The sequence below is a fragment of the Mytilus edulis genome, chromosome 9, assembly GCF_963676685.1.
Source record: "Mytilus edulis chromosome 9, xbMytEdul2.2, whole genome shotgun sequence".
Lineage (NCBI taxonomy): Eukaryota > Metazoa > Mollusca > Bivalvia > Mytilida > Mytilidae > Mytilus > Mytilus edulis.
The window spans coordinates 985,594-1,006,156 of record NC_092352.1 but is presented as its reverse complement, the minus strand read 5'-3'; the positions used below and the strand labels follow the sequence as shown (position 1 = coordinate 1,006,156).

At 31.0% G+C, this 20,563-nt stretch overlaps 1 protein-coding gene across 14 annotated transcripts in view; it reads left to right on the top strand.

The window, feature by feature from the left end:
• Positions 1 to 323: 323 nt before the first annotated feature.
• Positions 324 to 20,563, top strand: part of LOC139487428 (lysosomal alpha-glucosidase-like) — a 67,214-nt gene continuing 46,974 nt past the window's right edge. For 2 of the 14 annotated variants that reach the window (XM_071272195.1, XM_071272206.1), the window contains exons 1-9: positions 426 to 482; positions 4,596 to 4,682; positions 5,329 to 5,971; positions 6,401 to 6,552; positions 7,637 to 7,805; positions 8,909 to 9,005; positions 15,049 to 15,287; positions 15,709 to 15,837; positions 16,436 to 16,543. In XM_071272195.1, coding sequence (XP_071128296.1) covers positions 5,357 to 5,971; positions 6,401 to 6,552; positions 7,637 to 7,805; positions 8,909 to 9,005; positions 15,049 to 15,287; positions 15,709 to 15,837; positions 16,436 to 16,543 — 1,509 coding nt within the window. In that variant the 5' untranslated portion in view covers positions 426 to 482; positions 4,596 to 4,682; positions 5,329 to 5,356. Of the gene's footprint in view, positions 550 to 2,705; positions 2,797 to 3,741; positions 3,927 to 4,247; positions 4,374 to 4,595; positions 4,683 to 5,328; positions 5,972 to 6,400; positions 6,553 to 7,636; positions 7,806 to 8,908; positions 9,006 to 15,048; positions 15,288 to 15,708; positions 15,838 to 16,435; positions 16,544 to 20,563 lie in introns of those variants that run through there. The other 12 variants (XM_071272202.1, XM_071272203.1, XM_071272197.1 and 9 more) reach the window with 12 other exon arrangements.

Genomic DNA, 20,563 nt, shown 5'->3' with positions numbered 1-20,563 from the left:
CAAATGTTTTCTATACTATAGACTCCCTTGTATCATTTGACAAAAAAGTTTCAGAGAAGTAGATTTTATTATAAAGTTAACAACGACGGACGACAGGAAAACGTACAGGAATGACCGTCACCATGCTCCTGGGGACAATGTTCCCACACTTTGCTTTTATAAGTTCAGCTGCATAGGGAAATACATATAGATGTATTAAAGTCGTATGTTAAATTAAAATATAAAATGTCAAATTACTAAATGATGATAATTTTATTGTAAATATAAAGAAGAAATCTGTCAATTTTGCCCCCCCCCCCCCCTTTCCCCGTTTCTCTCCTTCTCGACAGCTCTATGTGATTATCATTGTCCAATTGTGTGATATCTGCATGCTCAGCAGTATTTATAAGTATATAAGTTGTCCCCTGTCTCCTTACAAGCACGTGTGTAACACTGTATCATATGAAAACACTTATCAGGATATTTTGTTAAAGTACATGGATGTAAGTATTTACGGATTAATTGTTTTACATTAAATAACTTGTTCTTATGAGGAAGTTACACTAAAGGGTAAGACACAAATCATGTACACATTGACAACATTTTTATGTACATTTTATACATTTACCCGATATAACATCTCAAGTTATTGTGTTAACTATTTCTAAAGAGCTACTTTCGTTTCTGTTTCTATCTAAGATTCACAGGCACTTGTCTCAGATTTTTTTTTACTTTATACCTTAATATATGAGGGTCTGGATCTTATCTTCATTTTTTAAGGGCATTATTCTTTAATCATTTAACCCCATCCAAACCCTCATATATCATGCATATTAACAACAAAAAAAACCAACAATACTTTATTTTAAGAGGGTTACACAGTTAGCTATTTAACTAATCTTCCCTGAGGCCCTCATCATTAAAATCAAACAAAATACAAACATATGTACATTGCATACAAATTCAGCTTCAGGTTCAATATTTTACATCAGCATAAAAAGCCACGTCAAGTATGATAATAATGTTCAGTACAACTTGATAAAATGTTATGAAGAAATAAGCATGATGACATAATCAGTTTTCAATATTATTTATACAGCTAGGTTGATTTCAATAAATGATCTGTTCGCTATTAGGGTATTTGATAGTAAGAAATATATTTCTGAGACAAGTGCCTGTGCAAAGATCCTACGAAAAGTTAGCTGAATCTGAGACTACTATAACACATAGTAGTCTGAGGGTGAATAGAGACCAGCAATATAGAATCCCGAAATACCAAGAAAGGTTAGGATCAAGCAACACGAACACTCATCTGACCTTGGGACATGATGATGCTATTTTGTCTTCTCTAATTATGCTGCACTGTGGCGGATCCAGAACTTTTTATAGGGGGCACGTTGACTGACCTAGTCATGCTTCGGTGATTCCCTATATAATCAACCAAATTTTGCCCAAAACAGGGGGACAGTAAGCTGTGTAATTATATGCATATGTCTCTTGATGTGGTTCATAAGTATTTCTTACATAGATTAGACCGTTGGTTTTCCTGTTCGTCTTTAAATTGCATGAACTATTTCATGTGCCACTGGATGTTTAACGACCAACAATCTATATTGGTGCTGTAAGGGAATTTGTATATGTTGTTTGGTGTGTTAAGTATGTAATTTATTAGTCTTTATTTAATTCGGATGTTCGTGTATCATATATATACACTGATAATGCCAGTAGTAAAAGACCACCCAAACAAGATATCAACAGAAAAACAGCTAAAACTGCAGCAATAAAAAGCAGGCTTCAAAGTTTAGTTTAGGGGCTATATAAAAGATGTTATAATTTTACTGAACCTGGGAAAATATATTATGTCCCAGTTCAAATATGATACTCTTGTTCTGGATTTGTATCTTGGATAGAACTAAGACTGCGAATTAGGGTAGTCTCGGGATAGAACTATAGTTAGTCAGCTTGATATTCTCATGTCCAAGTCTGAACTGAACTACAGGTACAAATTTAAAGTAAAAAACACCTAGTTTAAAGGTGCTATTGTTATTAGGGTTATGACCCCTTCTGTGACCTCTGAATTACGAAGTTTTGAAACTTCAATAGTATCAAAACAGCAAGGGATAATGAATAATAGAAATTGGCCATTTCATTGTGTACATATACCAAGGGAAAACTTCGTACAAGGCATTATTATTTATAGTTTAATTGTATTTTTCAGTACAAAAGAGAATTTAGTGAAAATAAAACCAAGATTTTTGTAGAAAATCCTCAGACTTTAATGCATGTACAGAGATTTTTGTTATAAAATTTTAAACATAGATTACTCACTTGTTTTTCATTGATATGCTAGCGTTTATTGGTACAAAAAGTCATACAACCTTTAAATTCCAAAACACCTCGTGCTGAGTCACTTAAGTCGAGTGCACCTTATAAGGTGTACTTGAATTGGTACATATTGATATTTTTTTTAACCAATATCTAAATTTATAAACTTATTTAAAGAAAATCATTGCTAGCACTGCATGCAATAATCCTCTCAGTATCTATCAAGCATCGAATTGCCAATTATGAGAGTACAAGGGGAAAGGCTGTGGATTTTCTATAAAATTTCCATAAGTTTAGCATTGAATCAACAAGAGGGTACAATAACATAATCCTCAATTACCAGACAAATTTTTTTTTCACCGACAATTTACGGAAATAATCCAGAACCTTACCGTCATAATCTAACAATTACAATTTCATCCCAGATAATAACCTTCTGATTTTGGAGTGTTTTAGTCAAAAGCTGATCTTCTTATCATGTAAAGTCACAAAGTGTGTCACAAAATATACTGCACATTCAAATATAACACTCTCTTTACAATGTAAAATGTCCATATCCTTGATCAGCTGTTTTCATCAGGTCATTTTAAGGCCAATAGAAAAGATACTTGTGTTTTTTATAGAGTTTCCCCTACCTATCCTTTTAAAGCCTCAGCATGCCTACAAAAACAAGTTTTCTGGCACTGTCGGTAGTGAAAAAAGAAAGTTATGATGATAAAATCCTAGGTCTCCCTGCATGTGTACTGAAGGTAAAATATAGTCCAAATAATTATGACGTCTGGCAATAGCCTTGCCAGACATCATAATTATTTGGACTAAGGTAAAATACAGAAAAAATGATGACAAAATCCAAGTTCTCCCTAATCTCTTTTGTGATTCTGTGTCCAAAGCAATTTTTTTCTGATTCTAAGATCACCACACAACCCTAAAAGAGATAAAGGTTTCCCACGCAATTAAAATCTGGAAAACAATCACAGGCACTTGTCTCAGAAACAAAAAATCCTATATACATTAAAATATAACACAAGGTACTTAACTAAAAATTTTGAAAAATGTCACCCAGTCGAGTTGATTTCTTGGTTGCCAAACCTACTTTAACTTATTATGCCATAAATCTAAATTGATTTATCTACACAATGGTGTATGACACGACTACCATAGTTGTCGGGATCATTCTAAGCATGTCTCAGAAGCAGGTCAGCGTGAGTTTTTTTTGTATACTGACGCCAAATTGGAAACAAAAGTCTGCAGTGATTGGTTTATTATCAAAAATATTTACAAAAAACTGTCAGCTTTTTTCTAAATAGTAAATATTATCTTTATTGTGAATTCATAAAAGATATGTGATACAAACCCTAACAAGTGTTATTTGAGGTTTGTCGAATGGTCTAATGTGTCAGGAGTTTCTATTTTTAGAACTTAGATTTTCCCAATCTATTGATATCATTCAGACTCTCTCTTGACTTAACGTATGAAATGAAAAAAGATCTGATAACTCTGAGAAACATTCAGACCTTGAGAGTGGGAAGATACCTTTTACTGTGAGACGTTTGTTTAAGTAGATGAAATAATTACAATTGCCATACTTGGGAAGATTGCTTCAGATGATTCCGACAACAAAAGTAGTTGTGTATTATTTTAATTTTAGTTTCTTGTGTACAATTTGGAAATTAGTATGGCGTTCATTATCACTGAAACAGTACATATTTGTGTAGGGGCCAGCTGAAGGACGCCTTTTTCGGGAATTTCTCGCTACATTGAAGACCAGTAGGTGACCTTCTGCTGTTGTTTTATCAATGGTCAGGTTGTTGTCTCTTTGACACATTCCCCATTTCCATTGTCAATTTTACCATTGTGTAGATAAATCAATTTAGATTTATGACATAATAAGTTAAAGTAGGTTTGGCAACCGAGAAATCAAAATAAAACTGAATTTAGCAACTGGGCGACATTTTTTCGAAATTTTAAGTTAAATACCTTGTGTTATATTAAGGAATATAGGTTTTTTTTCTGAGACAAGTGGCTGTGAGAAGAATCATGGCAAATTCCTAGGTCCTAATGTACAGAAGGTAAAATTATCATGACAGAATCCAAGGTCTTTCAAGGTTAAAAAAAAAAAGAAAGAGTAAAATAAAAAAATATTCCTACCTACTTAACATATTTTTCATATTGAAAATCAGTAAGCAAACAATGTTTTTTATCTGGCCTTGCAATCTATTTATATCATTACGATTATGTATTATATCAAACTAAGATAAAATGCTATCTCATGGCTATTTGTCTTTTCCAAGTGATATCAAGTTCAGCAGGTTAGAAGTCAATAACCTGCATGCAGTGGATTATAAAAAAAATATATAAGAAGCTAGCATTGATTACCTGTAAGTAATAGCTCATTTTTTTAATGTAGACGAAAGAAGATAAAAATGCTCTTAAACATGGCTATTTGTAAATAATCAATTTGGTTTAATCTAGAATTTTAGTTTATTGAAGGACCTCTTGTCTGATTTTAAGAATATGCTTTAAATTGTAAAAAATATTCGAATATTAGCTCTCGCCGCGATATAGCCTTGTCGGCTAATGCTGCGTAAGGCAACTAACAATCAATCAATCAATTTTAAATCATGACTCTTTATCCATTGCTTAATATCATTTTTTTTTGTTCTGCATGAAGTCGAATGTGTCAATAAATAGATTGTTTGATGCTGACCCCTGTCAATGTTTATTTTTTCTGGCTAACAGGAGTTCTTCCCCTGTTATAAACTATGCCATAATATATCTGCTACTGTTGAAATTATTCTATATCTGTTATTCTGTAAGGAACAAATACTGTAATATTATACTAAAAAAAAATTACATATAATATTTCTTCCATTTGGAACTTTTATTATGAAGGCACTTATTTTTCAGGGCAATTTTTTCTGATTTTTGTATTAACTTATAATCTTACTCAAAAACAGCTGAAATAAAAAAAAAAAAAAAGTAAACACATCATGCAAGAATTATATTTCTCTTTTTAATTTTCAGGTTTGAATAGAGAACATATAGATTTGGTATGGCTGAAAGTTCAAGAATAACTATTCTTGTCCTACTGAGTTTAATTGTCATAGTAACAGTTTTGCTCTGGTTGAATGCTGTGCTGGTACCCTATGTTAAGGTCTTCTTCTATCCATGTAATAGCACCAGAGATTCCTCAGCCCAACAGGTATACAGAGTCTCTGGTAACCAAGAACAACAGGAGGTATATGAAGCAGAGATAGTAGAAACTGTTTACATTGTCAATGACATTAAGTTAGAAGAGAACAAACAGAACAGGATCAATCAAAGACCTAAAAATAATGCACAGTGTACAAATATAAGGAATGAAGATAGATTTGATTGTGATCCTGAAGGGGCAATAACTCAGTCTAACTGTGAGAAGAGAGGGTGTTGCTGGAGACCAGTATTGAGACTGACAGTAAACCAGTCAGCAGGAATAGTTCCTCCATTGAATGTTCCTTGGTGTTACTATCCATCTAATTATGAAGGTTACAAAGTCAATAAAGTATACAACACTAAACTAGGATTAAACGCAGATCTGACAAGGACCACACCATCACCTTACCCAGAAGCCATCAAAGATCTTACAGTGGAAATAAGATATGAAACACAATCAAGACTTAGAATTAAGGTAATTGAAGCAGATAAGGTTTTTAAGTATTTACAGTGTTAATGATCTTAGGAAACTACCATTTGATTTTTATGGGGGAGGAGGGGATGCCAGGATGAAATTGGATAAAAAGCAGGGACAGGAGTTTTGAGTAAAAAATGGCAGGATGAGCAACTTGGCAAAAAAAAGGGCAGGAAGACAATTTATGTAAAAAAGGTCAGGATAAAGTAAAAAAACCAATGCAGGATCAAATAGAGTGTAGTTTAAATATTATAATACAAAAATTCAATGTTATCAAAATACAACAGATAGATTATAACTTGTAATAGAAAATAAGAGATATCAAGTTGATATCCATAGTCATTTAAAAATTATAAAAATCTCCAGAATTAAACTGAACATTCTGAAAGTTTCAATAATAACCTTTTTTGAACTTATGTTTATTTGCAGATATATGACCAATCTACTGTCAGATATGAGGTACCACTGAATACACCTGACGTATCACAAGCTGTCAATGATACACTGTATACAGTCAGTGTCAGTAAACCTACAGAAAGATTTAGTGTATCTGTTATCAGGAAAGATAACTCTGTAGCTTTGTAAGTTCTCCATAATATCACAAGCTGTCAATGATACTCTGTATACAGTCAGTCTCAGTAAACCTACAGAAAGATTTAGTGTATCTGTTATCAGGAAAGATAACTCTGTAGCTTTGTAAGTTCTCCATAATATCACAAGCTGTCAATGATACTCTGTATACAGTCAGTCTCAGTAAACCTACAGAAAGATTTAGTGGATCTGTTATCAGGAAAGATAACTCTGTAGCTTTGTAAGTTCTCCATAATATCACAAGCTGTCAATGATACCCTGTATACAGTCAGTCTCAGTAAACCTACAGAAAGATTTAGTGGATCTGTTATCAGGAAAGATAACTCTGTAGCTTTGTAAGTTCTCCATAATATCACAAGCTGTCAATGATAAACTGTATACTGTCAGTGTCAGTAAACCTACAGAAACATTTAGTGTGTCTGTTATCAGGAAAGATAACTCTGTAGCTTTGTAAGTCCAGTCCTTCATATCAAAGTTGTTGAATTTTAATGAATGATGTTTAGGGGGAAATCTGTAGTTTTGTAATCCCAACTTTTATTAACATGTGGTTGAAGATACAGAAAGGATATTCAAACTCATAAATCATAGACAAACTGACAAAACCATTGCAAATAAAACAAAAACTAAAAAAAGAAATGAGAATCTACAGTTTACAAAACACAACATAGAATCTAAAGACCAAGCAACACGAACTTCACCAAAAATTAATGGTTATCTCTATTCTATATTCAATGTCAAAGAACTTGCAGAAATACTTCAATGTCTTCTGTAATCAGGAAAGATAACTCTGTTAGGGTAAATCCTAGTTATTTAATTTTGTTGACAAACATCCAGTGTCATTAAACTTTCTCTAGTAAAAAAACCTCAATTGTATTGTAAAGGTAAATAAACCTTAATTGTCACATTTTATGTTGAATCCATTTAGGTTGAAAACAATATTTTGAGTGTGCTACACAATTGTATTGTAAATAAACCTACACAACCTTTAAGAATTATCAAAATTCAGATCTTTGGACTATTAAAATTGGTCAAGACTTAATATCTGATAAAACATGACTTTGCTTACAATTTCAGAATAAATACAACTGGAGCATCCCCTTTGACCTTCTGTAATCAGTTTATTGAGCTGTCAAGTTTTTTGCCATCAAGTTTTATTTATGGGTTAGGAGAACATCGAGGACCATTGCTACACAATGTCAACTGGACTAGATATACTATGTGGAACAAAGACAACCCACCACATGTAAGATGTAGGATTATTCTATCTTGTAAGACAACCCACCACATGTAAGATGTAGGATTATTCTATCTTGTAAGACAACCCACCACATGTAAGATGTAGGATTATTTTATCTTGTAAGACAACCCACCACATGTAAGATGTAGGATTATTCTATCTTGTAACTTAAATTAATAAACTTGATGTTGGTTTAAGTTGTAGAATCTTCATCAAGAAATGTGCATTCATTATTATTTGTGGTATTGCAACTTTGATTACGTGGGTACAGGTGAGCCATGAAATTAAGTGTTCAACGAATGACAAACTTCCTATAGGCTTGTATGCAGACTTCAGCAAAACCAGGAATTTAGATATCCACAAACATGTTAGTTTTCATTCATCCACAAAAATTGGTACCCAACAAAATAAATTTGATTTGATTTTGATTTTTTTGTGTTTTAATGCCACTTTTAAGCACCACATTAAGGCTATTTCATGGCGACCAGTTTTTATTAGTGGTGGAAGCTGGAGTGCCCGGAAAAAAACACTGACCTTCAATAGGAAAACTGACAATCCTAGTCAATTAAGATTGGAGTCGAGTGCACCTGCACAAGCAGGGTTCAAACTCACAACCTCAGTGCGAAAATAAATGAATCCTCAGTAAATCAATACCCCTCTGTAAATAGCAAGATGTAGAACTGCATTGAAAAGTTTCTTCCTGTGAGTTTATGGCTTTTTCCCATCATGCATTGTGAATGTTATCTCCCCTTCATTCATTCTATGTCATTTTACTCCAAAATAGTTCCAGTATATGTCAATTGTATCTTATTTAATCTTTGAACTGAATATTCACTATTGACCATTGCTATATAGGGACAAATCAACCAGTTTATCTTATAAGTTTTGCATGTAGCTTTTTAAAAACAATTCATCACAATACTTAATTTCGGTTTAAAAACTGGACTTAAATTTGATTCCTGGAAATGGTTAAATATAGGTAGAATATTTTATAATGTTATCTTTATGTGTGGACTGTCCTGTTCACCTTAATACCATCAGACTCAATCTATTTTGTTTGGTGGAGAATATAGTACTTAATTATATATAAACATTATTGTAAATTTCAGGAGAAGGCAAATCTGTATGGATCCCATCCATTTTATCTAGTTATGGAGAATGACGGGAAAAGTCATGGTGTATTTTTACTAAACAGTAATGCAATGGGTAAATATTTATATTTGTTATAAAAAGGGTAAAACCAACAATACTAAAAAGTTCAACAGATAATATCAACCACAAAGACACAACTCCTCAAAAAATAATAGAGCAGACAATGAAAGACAAGATTGAACAATACCATGAATACACAGTTACGATAGCCTGACTTGGTGTAGGCACAAAATGTCATGAGTACAAATCTCCACCTTCACATATGAAGTCAGTAAGAAGTCAATTTTTAAAACACTTATTGGCAAATCTGCACACATCATTGATGTATGTTTCAGGAGCAGGTAGTTCAAGAGTTGACGTGTGTTGCTGTGAATCTTTTATTTTTTTTTATTGTTTTGCACATCAGGCTATTAGTTTTCTAGTTTGAATCGTTATACATTTGTGAATTCAGGACTTTTTACAGCTTACTATGCTGTATGAGTTTTGCTTATTTTTGAATGCCATTAGGTGACCTATAGATGTTAACAATAAGGTCATTTGATCACTGGTTGGCCATCATACCACATCTTCTAAATTTCTGGAGTCAATGGAAAAAAAGTTGAAATAATAATGATATTTTTTTCACTGAAAATACATGTCGCTATTGCATGTAAGAGAAATACTTTTTTGTGAGCACTTACACTCTCTCTCTCTTACTTGGGACAATGGTGTAACAACACATTATCAGAACAACCTGAAAAAATCATTTGGAAATGGCTTAACTCATCTACCGTTTGATATAGAATAACGACAGGAATAGCAATTCTCTTAAATTCAATTTCCCAAGGTTGTTGTCAATCAAAAAAAATATATTAACTTACAATACAGTATGGGGTTTTCTCAATGTTGAAGGGTGTACTGTTGCCTCTAATTAATTAGGCCATAAAAAAGAATAGGTTTGATTGCCCAAACGCTACCTACCCAGAAAAAAGCTGCCTACTCAAATTCTTTAATTGCCTGATTTGAAGAAGTTTTTTTTTAATCAGATAGGCATGAAGACTAATAAATGCCTGATGCTTCAATTTCTCTTTTTGAAAAAAAAGAAAAGAAAATGCCTACCTACCTACCCACTGTCTCAACCTTTGGGTAGGGTTAAGGCAAACCAAAATATTTTTAATTGTGGCCTTATATCCATTTCATTTGAAGATCTTTGAACTCTGTTTCATAGGCAATCATACCAATCATATGAAATCTGTTCTTTCTTAAAACATTTCAAGCTGTTGTTTCATGTGAATTAAACTCATATTTAAGTTATGAAGTTAGCAATCCTTGAGTGAAATAATACAGAAATTAAGTACTAAAAGTATAATTTATTATAAAAAAAAACCATATAAATATTTACAACATTGAAACTGCAGAGGAAAAAATGAATAGTGAATCAAGTTTTATATCCATATGAAAAGGGAAAGAATTTTAGCTTATGCTTGAAACTTGGATTTCAGATAAAAAAAAAGAATTGATTTACAAAACTTTTGTATCAAAATAACCATACACCACAAATAAGAACTTATCTTACAAACTAAAAAAAATTTCCTTACAAAAAAAAAATTTACAGATTAAAATTCAAAGAAAACTTGATCTCTGCTTACCATGGAAAATTCTCAGTCAATGAATTATACAAACAAGCAAGCGAGTAAATGTATTTGTTTTTTTTTTAAATTAAATTGTTGTCTCTCAAAAACAGTTACTTCAAATATGATTATATTTATTTAAGAAATGATTTTTTTTTTAAATAATTTTCTTGGAGTGTAAAAGCATTGACTGAAGCATATTTTGTATGAGGCCTGGAAGAGCTTCATATTTAAACGAGGGAACTCTTTTTCACCCTTGTAAAATAATAAAAAAGAAGCATTCCATTCTTATGATTACATTTTTATGCTAAAACCATGAAATTAAGAGTTACATAAAAAAAAATATATTTTAATGTTTCACACTTCAATTTCTAACATAATAACTGTTCACAACTGATTAAGTAATCAACAAGAGTTTACTAATATTTAGAAATAAACTAATAAAACTATTACTTATAGAAATATAAACTAATAAAACTATTACTTATAAAAATATAAACTAATAAAACTATTACTTATAAAGAAATAAACATTTATGTATGTATATATATATATATATATATATATATATAGTTTATATGTTTATTTACAATGTGAAAACCTGTGACCTTTTCAATCGCATTGTAAAAAACAATACTTTATTATATGCAAAGGGAGATAACTATGAACAAACTTGAAACTTGTAAGTAATAAAATTGAGATTGGAAATGGGGAGAATTTTTATTTAAAAATTAACAAAAATTCAATACAGTCACATACAAATACTAGTATATGAGCCAGTATATGTGAAAAGGTACAAAAAGTCCTTTTGAAAAACTTTACAGGACACGCTATTAAAATTTGTTATAATATTTTTGAAAAACAATTATATCTGAAAAAATTTACATTAATAATGTAAACATTCATAAAATTGTCAAATCTATCCCAAATAGATTTTTTTTGTACTTGAGCAAGTATAAAATCATTTGTTTACCAGACTAATGCTATACCGACCAGAAACTTAAAAATTTACGACAGTCACACTATAGAGCCAAAAGTCAATAATTTTCATCAGTTCTACAGTTTTAAAGAAAGTAAGACAGCATTTAAACATGAGGGAAAATACAAAAATAATGTCATCTTGTGTTTTAGAAATTGAAATTTAAGTTAAGTTAAGTTATCTAATATTAAATAGATCAACCGTCCTTTCACAGAATTCGAACCGTTGCCCGGTTTGAATGCATTGATATCATTCATCATAGTAAGCGAGAGCCTTATCCAAACTGCTACCGGAGTTTACATTGTCATTTGGCAAATTAAGACATTTAAAATGTACTTTGAAAATGTTTGAAATATATGAAATAATTCATTAAAAATCTTATTAAAACAAACAGGGGGAGGGGGGCTCAGTACTTGAAGGTGCTAAAGCTTACAGCTTTAGGATATGAGGAAAAGTAGCTGTGTTTTATAAAGCACAAATTAAGTCTGATATCAATAATTATGCACACTTTTTTAGAATTTAGTAAATTTTTCATTTTTTTACCTTTTCACATGGACTGGCTCATATATCTATATTCTCACAAACTAAATTACAAAGGTATAGAGATAATTATACATATTTCAATACAATTACATAAATAAAATGTACTAAAGAAGTTAGAGGCATCCACAATTGTTCACCCAGAAAAGTTCAATTTGTTATTGATCTGCTTAATAAGTTTACATAGTTCATTCAGATCTGTACATTTTTTGGAATTCATCAAGTCATAAAACTTCAAAGTGTTGGGTCTATTTCTATAATGAAATGTAGTACATTGTTTTCTACAGTTATCAAAAGCTGAACAATTAAAAATGTAATGGTATTCATCACCAATGGCATCTGAATTACACAATACACACTTTCTGTTTTGCCATCTTCCAGTTTCTATTGAAATTTCATAGTAGCTGTAATCCCAAGTCTAAAGATATATGTAACATTGCTTAAAAAGGTCCAATCTTTGCTGTTAGGAGAAAAATTCTAATTGTGAATTATGAATAAAAATTTCACCTCATCTTAAAAAATTTGAAACACATGCATTTAAAACTATTTAAAATTCCTTTTTGTAGTAGAAAACATCATGCTTTGAAGTAAGTTCTTTCTAACTTGTACAACCTTATAGAAACAAAAACAATAGTATACTTCAAGAATTGAGTATTTACAACAAGTATGATATGGTAACTACAATGTGACAGATAAATCCTGACAAAGTAGGACAGATAAATTATGACAAAGTTAGACAGATAAATTATGACAAAGTTGGAAAGATAAATTATGACAAAGTTGGACAGATAAATTATGACAAAGTTGGAAAGATAAATTATGACAAAGTAGGACAGATAAATTATGACAAAGTTGGACAGATAAATTATGACAAAGTTGGACAGATAAATTATGACAAAGTTGGACAGATAAATTATGACAAAGTTGGACAGATAAATTATTACAAAGTTAGACAGATAAATTATGACAAAGTTGGACAGATAAATTATGACAAAGTTGGAAAGATAAATTATGACAAAGTTAGACAGATAAATTATGACAAAGTTAGACAGATAAATTATGACAAAGTTGGACAGATGAATTATGACAAAGTTGGACAGATAAATTATGACAAAGTTAGACAGATAAATTATGACAAAGTTGGACAGATGAATTATGACAAAGTTGGACAGATAAATTATGACAAAGTTGGACAGATGAATTATGACAAAGTTAGACAAATAAATTATTACAAAGTTAGACAGATAGATTATGACAAAGTTAGACAGATAAATTATGACAAAGTTGGACAGATAAATTATGACAAAGTTGGACAGATAAATTATGACAAAGTTAGACAGATAAATTATGACAAAGTTAGACAGATAAATTATGACAAAGTTGGACAGATGAATTATGACAAAGTTGGACAGATAAATTATGACAAAGTTGGACAGATAAATTATGACAAAGTTGGACAGATAAATTATGACAAAGTTAGACAGATAAATTATGACAAAGTTAGACAGATAAATTATGACAAAGTTAGACAGATAGATTATATGACAAAGTTTGACAGATAAATTATGACAAAGTTAGACAGATAAATTATTACAAAGTTAGACAGATAAATTATGACAAAGTTAGACAGATAGATTATATGACAAAGTTTGACAGATAGATTATGACAAAGTTAGACAGATAAATTATGACAAAGTTGGACAGATAAATTATGACAAAGTTAGACAGATGAATTATGACAAAGTTGGACAGATAAATTATGACAAAGTTAGACAGATAAATTATGACAAAGTTGGACAGATAAATTATGACAAAGTTGGACAGATAAATTATGACAAAGTTAGACAGATAGATTATGACAAAGTTAGACAGATAAATTATGACAAAGTTAGACAGATAGATTATATGACAAAGTTTGACAGATAAATTATGACAAAGTTAGACAGATAAATTATTACAAAGTTAGACAGATAGATTATGACAAAGTTAGACAGATAAATTATGACAAAGTTGGACAGATAAATTATGACAAAGTTAGACAGATAGATTCTGACAAAGTTGGACAGATAAATTATGACAAAGTTAGACAGATAGATTATTACAAAGTTAGAAAGATAGATTATGACAAAGCTGGACAGATAAATTATGACAAAGTTGGACAGATAAATTATGACAAAGTTAGACAGATAGATTATTACAAAGTTAGACAGATAAATTATGACAAAGTTAGACAGATAGATTATGACAAAGTTAGACAGATAAATTATGACAAAATTAGACAGATAAATTATTACAAAGTTAGACAGATAGATTATGACAAAGTTAGACAGATAGATTATAACAAAGTTAGACAGAAGAAGGCCACTCTTTTAAATACTGACAGCAAGATATATCTACATTTGTAATTACAAACCATGAACAATAAATTTGACTCATCTAAGAAACCAAAAACAAGCTGAAACACATGCATCAGTAAAACTATCAAAAATATTTTTTATAATAGAGACATCATGTGAGCATAAACAGTAACTAAATTGTACAATCTTATAAATTATAAACAATATTATATATCAAAATGAAATTTAACAACATTTAACAACAATTTGTATATGGTAACTCCATTGTAATAGATGAATTTCAAGGATGGTATTAATAGCTCTGTAGAAGGTCCTTCTGGACTGACAGGATTTTACATACCTTATATAAATTTTACATTAATAATTTATAAATTAGACCTTATAAGTTACTTCGAAATATTGAAAGTTATGGGTAAATAGTTTATCTTATAAAATTGAGGATGGAAATTGGGAATGTGTCAAAGAGACAACAACCCGACAATAGAGCAGACAACAGCAGAAGGTCACCAACAAGTCTTCAATGCAGCGAGAAATTCCCGCACCCGGAGGCGTCCTTCAGCTGGCAGTGCTGTGGTAATGAACCCATATGTTGGTTTATTATTTATTTTCAGATGTGATATTACAACCAGCCCCAGCTATAACATGGAGAACTATAGGAGGAATTATAGATCTGTATGTCTTCATGGGACCTACTCCTGGAGAGGTCATTCAGCAATACACAGAGGTCATAGGTCATTCATTTATGCCACCGTATTGGAGTTTAGGATTTCATCTGTGTAGGTGGGGCTACAAAACAGCCAATGAGACACTTGCGGTAGTAGAAAAAAACAGACAGGCTGCTATACCTCAGGTAATTAAACAGGTCATTAGGTCATCTGTGTAGAATGGGCTACAAAACAGCCAATGAGACACTTGCGGTAGTAGAAAAAAAACCAGACAGGCTAGAATACCTCAGGTAATTATAGAGGTCATTGGGTCATCTGTGTAGATAGGGATACAAAAAAACAGCCAATGAGACGAGACACTTGCCGTAGTAGAAAAAACAGGGTGGGATACCTCAGGTAATTATAGAGGTCATTAGGTCATCTTTGTAGATGGGGATACAAAAACAAACAGCCAATGAGACACATGAGGTAATTAAATATTCACAAAAATGTATGTTTTCCTCAATCCACAAAAAATTAATGAATCTACAGTACTATATTGGTATGTAATATTGTAATGGATCATGAAATCCATCAACAAATCATTCTGATCTGTTTAAATTACAGGATGTCCAGTGGAATGATATAGACTATATGGACAGCAAGAAAGATTTCACATATTCTACAGAATTTGGTGATATGCCTGCAATGGTCAATACTTTACACAGTAAAGGAATGCATTATATAATGATTATGGTAGGTACTGAAGTTAGTGATATTCCTGAAATGGTCAACCCTTTACACAAATATAGAAATGAATTATATCAGCATTGTTGTAGGAAGGGGAAATAACTTGTCCATTGTTGTTTTGTAGAATAGTAAATATCTCTGGAAACACAGTTCCCGTCCTATTTTCTTTCTACCAATATAGTCCCTTGTGTAGACATTGTATCACTTGCAATAAGTCCCCTGGGAATTATGGAGCATTTGACTTTGGAATAAAGATGGTCATATTTATCTTTGTAGGATCCAGGTATAAGTAATCAGTCCCCTGGGAATTATGGACCATATGACTTAGGAATAAAGATGGACATATTTATCTTTGTAGGATCCAGGTATAAGTAATCAGTCCCCTGGGAATTATGGACCATATGACTTAGGAATAAAGATGGACATATTTATCTTTGTAGGATCCAGGTATAAGTAATCAGTCCCCTGGGAATTATGGACCATATGACTTAGGAATAAAGATGGACATATTTATCTTTGTAGGATCCAGGTATAAGTAATCAGTCCCCAAGGAATTGTGGACCATTTGACTTAGAAATAAAGATGGTCATATTTATCTTTGTAGGATCCAGGTATCAGTAATAAGTCCCCTGGGAATTATGGACCATATGACTTAGGTATAAAGTTGGACATCTTTATCAAGGATAGTCAAGGAAAACCACTTATAGGAAAGGTAGGTTTGTTTATCAACATTATGGGTAACTTAACTAGTAGAAGATTTTCCACAGTGTTGTACTTTTCATAGATTTATTACTGTCATAAATCAAACTTCATAAAAACACACCTAAACATCCCTCATTTATAGTTTACCATACCTGCAGATATTTAGATGATACATGAATGTTTCTGCTAAGGGTAAAGATTTTTTCCAAATTTATGGATTGACTCAATTTTACTGAACCAAATTTCAATAATTACCAATGTAATTTTTTTTCGTCTTATAGATTAGAATTTTTTTATGACAGTCTAAATACAAAAATTATAAGGGGGACACTTTTCTTTTCTTGCTGTTAATATTCCTTTCCTTGATGGTGATACACTATCAGCATCCCCTTGCAAGTAGACATGAAATCTATCTTTTTCTATTCACTAAATGATAGTACTGTGTATTCATTATTATTCGTTGGATACCAATTTTTGTAGGTTTCGTGGGTACAGGTTAACCATGAATTCAAATGCTCGAGGAGTTACAAATTGTCTATTGCTTTTATGCATAGATTGGCAAAACCACGAAATCAAATATCCACGAAAATGAATGTATCCACAGTATCATGATTATCTATATATAATTTTTTTAAATTCTTTCACAAGGTAATTTCTTCACTGTTAAGGATATTTGAGTTGAAAAATAGTTAACAGTTACACAACAACACAGTACAGACATACATTAAAGCACTTGTTTTCATTTCTTCTCACATTCAAACTTCACACCAAGTATCACCATTTAAATATTAGAATATTTGATGTGAACATTTATTAGACAGTAACACAACAACCCAATAAAAGCATACTGCCTACATTTCCTTCACACCATATGTAGATATATATAGGAAGATGTGGTGTGAGTGCCAATGAGACAACTCTCCATCCAAATAACAATTTATAAAAGTAAAGCATTATAGGTCAATGTACAGCCTTCAACACGGAGCCTTGGCTCACACCGAACAACAAGCTATAAAGGGCCCCAAAATTACTAGTGTAAAACCATTCAAACGGGAAAACCAACGGTCTAGTCTTATATAAAATATGAGAAACGAAAAACACATATACATTACATAAACTAACGACATCTACTGTACATCAGATTCACTACTACAGAATATAAATAGACAGTAGACCAACAACACAATAAACCTCTGTACAATTCTCTATATTTTCTTTTTAATTACTTTGAACTTCTCAACACACATCATCAATTAGGAATATAAGGCTATGTGATATTAACATCGACTTAATAGACAGTTACCCAACAACACAATACAAACATACATCTATACACTTGTCTTCTTTTCTTCTCACATTCATTCGTCACTCAAATTATTACCACTTAGGAATATAAGGATATGTGATTTGAACATTAATTATACAGTAAACAAACAAAACAATATCTATACACATGTCTACATAACTTCTCACATTTAATTTCCACACTTTTAAATATCTCCGATTCCTCAGTGTATATGTTATCAATAAGATAAATGGAATGTTACCAAGTATGTGCCTCTGTAATCATAAATAAAACCTGAAGACTGATTGTGTTTAAAATAAATACACTTTGGATTCTTCAGTCCATCCTCTTCACTAATCAGTACTTTACTCTCCTTTTCATCTTTTGATATCACTATTATTCTATTAAATCTTTTTTATCCCTAACAGTTAATCTAATAGAATTGTCAAATATCTTATTATTATCTCTCTACAGAATATTCAAAGTTATAGTAATATTTAACAGAGTCAAATATTTACAAAACATAAGAATTAAATATTACTAAAAAAATACATAAGGTATAAATCTTTTTTTTTTTCTAATATAGGATTTCGCTGTATTTTTTTATTTATGAACTTTATCATATACTTAAAGGGAAACTTCGCAAAAAAATCAAAAATTGATATTATGTTCATTCTGTATAAAAATGCTCAAATTCATAGATATTAAAGTTTTATTCCGCTAGATAAGCGATCACCATCGATTTTAAATTTAGAGTATCAATTCTCTGCGTTCAGCCATTTTGTCTTCTTTCCCGATTAATAACAACGATATGTCTATAAACCACAAAGGAACAAAACTACAGTAACCGATGTAGTCGTAATTGCGTGTCGATATCTTGTCAATCGTACGGTTGTTTTATCCGACTAACTAACTTGATACGGAAAATATTCTTATTTATTTAAATTACCATGGTCTGTTGTTTTTAAACTGTTGATATTGGAATTAGGTAAAAAGTCAAAGTTGAAATCATAAATAAGTGTTCCGTGAAAATTGTTTCCGAAAATCTAATTTGTTCATAATTCTTTAAAGTAATAAACTTTTTTCCAATAAATTCTGATCTTCCCTCATCTGATCACCAGCATGGCTAAAGGTATTACTGCCAAAGGTATTGTGAGGGGTGTGAGGTGACACGTCCAGGTATTCAAGCGATTTCCTGTCGGGCTTGCAAGTTCATGCATCATTTCACTTCTGCAGGTATTGATCAGTGTACACGGCCGATAACTTATAACTTTCCATTTTGAACTATCAGATGTATAATATATAACTCTGTCTTACTTGTCATTACTAAACTCATACGCTTGTTTATAAATAACATTTCTGGTGTAAAGAATATTATTCATAAGAATATAAATAATACCCAAAAAATAAGATTTGATGAAATTAAACTCTATTTAAATATTTTTTCCAAGGGTGAATTTGGGAAAATGTAATATATACTCATTGTCAATAGTGAAAGACAGATTGGAACATACTAGAAATATTGATTTAAAAAAATGTACGCACTTGTCGATGATTCGTTTATACGACTGGGTAGAAAGTTACTGAACTATAGCGCAATTTAAAATATATACATGTATACATTGAACAGAAGAAAAAAACATATATTTTGAATAAATTGGGGTAAAAGATTTGTAAATAGACTAGTCCATGTATGCCAACAGTATGTAATCATCAAATGTCGATAGACTATTGTATACCAGAAGAAGAAGAGAACCAATTTGATTTAAATACAGGTCGATGTATAATTTGCTTTGGTTCATCGAAGTTGTGAACATAGTAAAATCACAGATTTATATTTCAATAAGATTGTTCAACCAATGATATCAAACAGATGTGCAATGGTATATCAAATTGGGTAATATTGCATTTAGTTTTTATTAAAGATTAAAACTACTATTTTTTACTTCATATTTGAATCTTTACGCCAATTGCCATCTAAGAAAGTAATAAAAAATTGTTTCCTTTTATTTTTATACACTTTCGGAATTACGAATCTGAATTTTATTTTCAATTAATTTACACAATTTAATTATAGTATCTTTATTCTCATCTTGTATTAAATCTTAGTGTATTAAATACAGCATACTCTTTCTAATCTTTTCTGTCAAGTTATCCTTTCCAAATAACAACATTCATACCTGTGTACGCTTGAACTCACACCTGCGGCTAAATAGCTACAAGGTAAACGAATTGACCTCAATCCGAGAAATATACAGTGACCTTTACAAAATAATATACACACTCTGCTCACACATTAGTTGCATTGAAATGATTATCAAAACAATAAGGGTAAATAGAACTGAAATATTTTCAGTTCAATATCAGTAAAAATGTTCAATAAATATTTTATGAAAAAAATCTCAACAATGATTAATGAAATTTATTCGAAAACATTTACTAGAGATAATTTTATAGGAGTTTAATTCAATCAATACAAAACGGTATATGCATATTCATTTTCGTTCATTCTTATATTGTGGTTAATAACTACGACCATTCGTCAGCTGTGCGCTTTTAATTACGTATATTGTCGATAAGCTATAAGAGTTAAACAGATTTTATTTTTTCCCAGAATTCAATACATCGGGCTAAAACGTCACGACCCACTCGAGAATTCAACCAAAAAAGTTACAAATACTTGATTTTCTCCGTTATTAGAAGGAATATAAATTTAAAACTTTGCAAATGTGTTTTTTATGTTAA